Below are 7,446 nucleotides of genomic sequence, written 5' to 3'. Positions count from 1 at the left end.
ATGTCCGCTAAAAACTCTCCAGGCCAACACATTAAAATTTGTTCAATTTGGCATAAATTCCACATCCAGGTCCGTCTTTTACATCTTCCTTTTTACATCCAGTCCAAACAAACACGTCCTTTTACTTCCACAGTATGGCTCCATCATATTGTTCGTTCAGTCCTCCAGCGATGCAGACTGGTTTGATTTCTTCTTCTAGGTACATCTACTTTATATTCATATATATATGTATGTATATATATTTATATGTGTGTGTTTCTCCAAAGATTCTTGTGACTTTGTACAGAATCAAAGATCATTTCAATTTGTCAAAAGAAGCGTAAAAAAAAAGGAGGAGGGAAAACAAAGTCATGCAAATAGTTAAAAAAGCAAAATAAAAATGAAAAGTTGTGTTAGAGAGTATTTTATCATCTTGTGAGAAAAATCTACACACACACTTCCACACATTTAACAATGAAAAAGTGCTCCCATGAGTCTTTTAGTTTAGTTCTGCATGTCTCCAGCTTGTAAAGAGAAAAAAACAGGTAGAAAAAGAAAAGGAAATAACGGCGTTAATGACTTGATTGGGTTGCTTCTGTGTTGCTCTGTTTTCCTTCGACAACAGATCGGTAGATATTTCCAGAAATGTCGATGTCCTTTTCAGCAATTTTCACACAAAAGAGGAGAATCCAGCGATTGGGGCCCTCGAGCCGGGTGCTAGGCTGCTGGGTGGCCTGTAGAGGGTGCTGTGCTGGCTGGGGGGGTTGGAGCTCTGCTGAGAGGGGGTGGGAGTCCGGCTACCTTTGGGCCTAAACAGGCTGCCCTGGCCCTGGGGCTGGCCCTGGGCTTGCTGAGGCTGGGGGCTGGGTGAACTGAGCTGAGGGGGCAGCGGAGGTAGAGGGGGCAGCGGCGGCGGTGCGCAGACCGGGTGTTCCGGATCGCCCGACTCGGACTCGGTGTAGCTGTAGGCCTGCGCGCGGGATATGCCTTTCTGCTGTCGGCGCCAGGAGTTGTAGTAGGTGGGGTCGCTAATGTAGTGGTTGACGAAGGAGTGGGTCTTCTGCCGGTTGGGGTCCACCTCGTACTCGCTGTCGCTGCCCTGTGAGACGAAGAGCACAAAGAGTTTATTCATGGCGTCAGATTTGGTGCAGTGTTTCCATGTGGGGCAGTTAGAGATGCTGAGGCTATAAATGCAAATGATCAATGAAGTTATTGAATTATTCCGAGCAGAATCATCAAATCACAACCATCCCTGTCTGAACAACACACATGCACACACACTTACATTTACAACACAGCACAGGAGCACACGGACGCCAAATATGGTCAAAAATGGTCGAAGCATGATTACGGAAGGATGATTAGTGGATGAAGCGTGCATTGTAAACGGACCATCAACACAAGATGGCAAAGGTCACATTATCTAATCAGTCACTGGATCAAACTACATGTTCAGGGTCTTTGTATCCATGTCAGGAAGAGTTGAGTTGGTGTTGTGTAGCAGAGTAAATCACATTAGCCCTAGAATGGGAATCTGAGGGAGAAGATTGAAAGGGGGGGGTCTAGCGAAAGGAACCAGTCACCTATCAGGCTACAAACATTGAAAGCAGGCAGCCACAGGAACCTCACCAAATGCAGTGGAAGTGTATGTAGGCCACCTGTCCCATATGAAAACACCAGCGCCTCCTATGGGTGAACAAAACAATGGGTTTTACAGTACATCACCATAACAGAATGATTCAAATGGGCCAGTCATGATGATGGGAATATCATACATATGTTACACATATATATTGATTCTTTGTGCCTGTCGGTATGAATGATGCAAAAAGATAGAATAAGAAGCAACTAAGGCTACAGCAAACTTTTTTATTAGGAATCAATCTGCCAAATATTTGTTACAATTAATCGATTGCTCTTTGGAGTCTATAAAATGTCTTAGTTGTGAAAAAACAGACGTCTTTTTTTGCCAAATAAATTCCAAAAATCCAAGAAATATTCCCCAAAATGAAAAAGCTGCAAACCCTTATATCTAAGAAGCATTTTTGCCTGAAAAAAATCACAAAAAAATTAAACGTTAATCAAAATATTTGGAGATAAATTTTCTTTGGACCAATTAATCGATTAATCGTTGTAGCTCTAAAAGCAACACAGGTTGTGCAGTGCATTCTCAAACATGGAAGGTGGGATTTTAGGAGATAATTGGACAGGAAGTAGAATTATTTTTCTCCAGTAAATACAATTCAATTCCATTTAAGCCTTCTGTAAAGACAGGAGAATAATCCTGCGCACATTCTCGCCCCTAACCCTCCACCTTGCTGCAGGCTTGACTACAACCGCCTTTGTCTTGGTGTGAAGTCACATTCCACGAGTCAAACAAGAAGCAGTGACATCACTGGACTTTCAGTGCTTATAGTAAGCTAATTGCTACAAAAGCAAGAAGCCAATTGGCCGACTTGCCTGCGATTAATCACCTGAACGCAATGAACTAATGCACGACGGACTTTGCCAGATTTGTCATCGGATGATTTCCCTAAGAGCTTGATTGGAGTATTAGGTGCATTACAAAAGTAATGCAACAAAGCCCTATTCTATTCAGAGCAGCACTCTGCAGAGATGGTGCTGATTATTATGTCTGGTTCAATGTCCTTTGCACTCATATAATCATGCTTCATCTTCTCATACAGAAACATGGCTGTAGGCACGCACTGGAAGGACACACTCCAGAGCCCAGCACATATGTGATACATAAGGCAGTAGGCTCGGATTTCCCGCAGCCTCTGCATGCTTCGTGTCTGCTATGCCAACTCCTATATGCAGGCTTTTTTTTAAAGTTGTCAGCAGAGTTAATAAAGGTCCAAACAGACAGAGCATGTGTTTAGTTATAGGGGGAAAAAATCCTGCTTTTTTGTTCTCTTTGGTACTAAACAAAGGAAAGCGATCCCCTCCCCCTTTACTCTCATTTTTCCACGAATGAATCAAAGGCAGACGTTGTGCACAGCCAGGTTTGGCTCCGCATTCAGAAGTTGATCTCACTTCCTTTTTGTCTTTCTTTGATATTGTTGTCCCTCCGCCATATGGAGCGTAGGAGTGTGAGATGGATCATTGGCGGAGTGTGTGAGTTTGTTGTCCTTTACTAATATCGTCCCCCAGTTGTAAACACTTGAGGTCGACCAGTGTTGAAAAGCATTCCAGTCATGCCAGTGTGTTTAGCAACATAACAACACAATAACAAGATCCATTCACAGCGGACCAACAAGACATACTGAGCCACTTCAAGCAGTATTACCTCACTCCAAAGGCATTAGCACTGCACCGAGGGATGAAACACCACTCTGGTTGTGTGTGTGGCAGTGGGAAAGAGCCAGCGCAGGCCAAGTGTTGACACAATGCTTCTCTGCTTGGCCTTGGAGTGTGTGCAACAGATGTTCTGACTCGAGTGATGCCCTCCAATAGTCAACCAAATGTTAGTCGATGAAAGTTGTATTAGTCGGCCAACTTTTCTTTCAGGTAGAGGCAGAAAGAAAGCTTAAAATCCATCAAGCAGCTGCAACTGTTCTGTTGTCTGTTGGTTTGTAGTGTTACAGGCCGAGACTTCCGCTTTAAGGAAGTGTGCCTTCAGGGTAACGTATCCTAACGTCTGGTCAGTTTGTTACAGGAAGTGAGTCTCTCCTGTGTGTGAGTCACAGGAATGTACAAGATGTACGCATGTGGGTTGCTAGGTTACAGTAATCAGCAGAAAGTGTCCTCAGAAGCTCAGGTTGAAGTACAGCAGTTCTGAAAAGTGTTGTCGAAACAGTGAAGCTGCAACGAGTGAATAAAACACCTGTTATTCTACACTACATCAGCATCTCACAGCCTTATTCACTGCTAAGTTCGTTAGCTAGGTAGCCGCAACGAGCTAGCCAATAGCTAACTGAATCAGCCTAAAAAAAACAAGCTCCCAACTATAGTTCACAACTGTGGATGAACGCATGTATATAGCCAGCTTCTTGGTTCTTTTGCTTGGCATCATTAAAGCTTCTGCCGTTAGCATTGCTGTTAGCTAGTGGCGCGGTTTGTGCTATGCTTGTAAAATGCATATTTTAATGTCTCATTATTGTTGTTTATTTGTCAAAGGCGGTAGGGTTTGTTCCGGGAAGTGAGTCTCCTCTGAGTCACAGAAATGTACATATATGGGTTGCTAAGTTACAGTAGTCAGCAGAAAGTATCATAAGCTCAGGCTGAAGTAAAGCAGTTGAAGTGAATAAAACACCTGTATTATGCTACGCTACAAAAACGTCTCCCAACCAGTCTCCACTAGTTAGTTAGCTTGTTTGTTGCTACGAGCTAACTGAATCAGCCTAAAAACAACAAGCAGTCTCCCAACTACGGTTCACAGGACAGAAGCTGTGGAGGAACGACGGTGTACTCTAATCATATAATCTTAATGTACAGCTTCTGGCGTTGGCACCGTCCTTCGCTGGTGGCGCGGTTCGTGCTTGCCCTTGAAAAATTTATATTTTAAAGGCTCATTATGGTTGATTATTTCAGTAGCACGGTTTTAACAAAGTTATCTACGACATTCTTTTTCAGCCCTGGAACTCAAACCATTTTCTAATCCTGCCAAGAATATGTATTAAGATAATTAAATTGATATCGTTACTGAGGGACGACTGGTCCACTAATGACTAAAGGTCGACTAGGGGAGTCTTAAATCAAGGGCAGCTCTATAAATGTTCTTTATACAGGTCCACACTATTCCAATCTGTCCTCCTTTTGATTTGGTGAATCACACGTCTCTAACAGGAATAACTCAAAGATCTAAACGAGGAGCCTGCAGTGGTCATGCCTGACAGTTTGCCTCTGGGTCCGCACGGCTTGTGAAACTGCTCCTTACTTCAGCTCATTACAAGCTAATTACTGGAGCTGAATGCTGTGAAAGAAGCAGACTTGAGGCATGAAATGCAGCATTGCACCTCAGCCTCAAGGGAACCACCGTCTCATTTATGCAGGGATATGTGTAAGACAGACACATCGCAGCCTGCCAGTGACAATTATTAAACATTATTTCATCATTATGATGTTCAATTAGGCAGAGAAGGAGATTAAGAAATCCATCCAATTAACTGGTGGAACCTCCTGACAGTGGTTTAGTTTTTTCTTCAGGATAATAAAGTTGCCTTGTGTTGCTGTTTACACATGTAAACAACACTGAAGGGAGGACAATCAGAGGTGGATTAAAGAGAAAGATACATGACAATTTGCATCAAATAGAGGGCAAAATGACTATTTCATGGAGACATCATTATCAGCAACTACGGCTCATGTTTAGCCGGGGAGCTTTGACCTTTGACCTGAAAAATAGCGTTCATCATGTTGGCTGTTTTTGTTAATTCACGGCATATTTTGGTCCACAAAGCTCCTTCATGAAATAAAAATGTATCCTTCCTGCGGTTTATATAACGGCATGAGAGTGAAGCAACAATCTCCCGGCAGGAATGTCCCACCCCCATCCCCCCTCCCCTCAATGAATGCATACCCCAATACCACAGAGTGGGTCAGTCCCTTTGTCCTCCGGTTATGGATTATTGCAGAGAGGAGGGGGGAGAAGAAGGGGGGCTGTCTATGTCACTCTCATTGATGAGGTGAACACAGCGGGGGGGGGGGGGGTCCCCGGAGACAAAGACAATAACAGTGGATGGAGGGGATTAAAAAGTCCAAAGACATTCAGGGTGTACAGTTTGGGCCGTTTTTAGGGAGATCTGTGTGGAGGGAAAAAAGGTTAAAGTGGAGGAAAAGCAGGAGGAGGTAGACGTGTTTTTGGCGTAATACTTACACCTGCTGCAGGGACGTTTTTAGCAGCCCCAATCCCCCCTCTCATACATGCATAATGTATGTAGCATCATCACAACAACTATAATCAAGGGATTGGAGATTTTGGTGGGCATTAGCGCGGTCACAGACTGGTGGATTTTCTTTTAAGGGAGTAATGGACGCATGTGCTTTTGTGACAAGTAAAAAGAAGTCTGTCACAGGTTCAAAAGCATGTTAAATTATCTCTATCAATGTTAAAATCTGTGAAATCTGTGATAAGATTAAATAATTGATATTCTTGAGGATTGGCTGGGATCGATTGCTTCTGTCTTCACCCACGTACCTGGCTGCATTTTCCTCCTTCAACTACAGTTTTCGCTGATGAAACCTCACAGCTGTGACCAGTTCTTTCCATTTTTCAGGGGTGTAACACTATTTTTTGTGTGTCCACATTTATTATTAGTTTTCTTTTCAGTTGTCACCCATTTAAGGGAGTATATGCTCATACTTTCGCCAATCATGTCTGTCCTAACTGTCCTTCTTGATGCCATATTAAAAATCTAATTTATTTGCGGTCCCTTAAATCTGGGTCATGACTTCATACTTCAGCCTGAGCCGAACAAAACAAAGTTGTATGTTGTCGTTAGAGACGATCCAAACATTACAGGCGGTATTCTCAGTTGAGCCGCAGCCAAAACAGCTACAGTAACAAGCGAGACTGGGGGTGGAGAGGGTGGAGAAAGCAAGAGTTAGACAGAGAGAAAGCGGACATGTTCATTTCTCTCTCCCACGGAATGCCGCTCTGCAGAGAGAGTGAGAGCGAGATCTACAATCCGTCTCTGACTCAGAGATGAGATCATCCGTCTTCGACTGGTTTCGGCCTTTAATGACACACAAAGAAGACGGTGCCACACAGACAACCTTGGGAAAAGAGACTGTAAAGGAAAAGGAGTCAATAAGGGGCTACCTGCAGGGGAGCAGAGCAGTAATGGTGGCCTTGTTGTTGTTCCAAGTCAATGTTAGCTTCCTCCAAATCCGCTCTTGAGGAGGAGTACAATAGTCAACTTATACCTGCTGGTGGAGGCCCGGCGGATTAAAGGGGACAGACAGCACAATGTCATACCGATAGCTCAGTTATCCGCTCAATAAAACTTCAAAGAGCATTCCTGGGTGTCTCCGAAGCACCACTGGGTGCTGATACAGTGGCCTGTCACGGGCATGGCAGAGGGGCCCGAGGGTAACAGGCAGGACTCTGTGTGTTTCAGGCCTTCAAAGCCAACAGCAGCTCTGTGAATGTGCAGTGTGGCAGCAGGCAGGCGTCGAGCTCTCTCATTCTGAGGGAGCAGTTACTGCATTAGGCCCGTGTTTGACAACACACAAGTGCGAGCGGTAGATATGTCAGAGGGGCGATGAAATGACGAAATGATTCATTCGAGGGGATGTTATCGAGCTGCGACAGCTCCTGTCCGTAGTGATTCATTGTGGGGAGATTTTCATTTGATCTGGAAGTAGGACTCAGGTCCAGATAAGACCAGGTGGGGAGAGACTCCTGGCTGCGGAATTCACACAGGGGACGAACCTAGCTGAGAGATGTTCCGAGATAATTTGGGAATTGCCTAGAGTAAAGAATTCCTAGATGAAAGACAGCACTGAAAGCAACGGAGTTCAAGA

The 7,446-nt window shown here is 44.2% G+C and overlaps 1 protein-coding gene across 1 annotated transcript in view; it reads right to left on the bottom strand.

Moving 5' to 3' along the window:
- Positions 1-564: 564 nt before the first annotated feature.
- Positions 565-7,446, bottom strand: part of sdk2b (sidekick cell adhesion molecule 2b) — a 107,049-nt gene continuing 100,167 nt past the window's right edge. Inside the window, exon 44 of the mRNA XM_069664046.1 lies at positions 565-1,078. Coding sequence (XP_069520147.1) covers positions 650-1,078 — 429 coding nt within the window. The 3' untranslated portion in view covers positions 565-649. The remainder of the gene's footprint in view (positions 1,079-7,446) is intronic.

The sequence above is a fragment of the Semicossyphus pulcher genome, unplaced genomic scaffold (assembly GCF_022749685.1).
Source record: "Semicossyphus pulcher isolate SPU_LCO1_2020_fin unplaced genomic scaffold, fSemPul1.0.p SCAF_16, whole genome shotgun sequence".
NCBI classification, from domain to species: Eukaryota; Metazoa; Chordata; class Actinopteri; order Labriformes; family Labridae; genus Semicossyphus; species Semicossyphus pulcher.
This window is presented reverse-complemented; position numbering and strand designations above follow the sequence as displayed.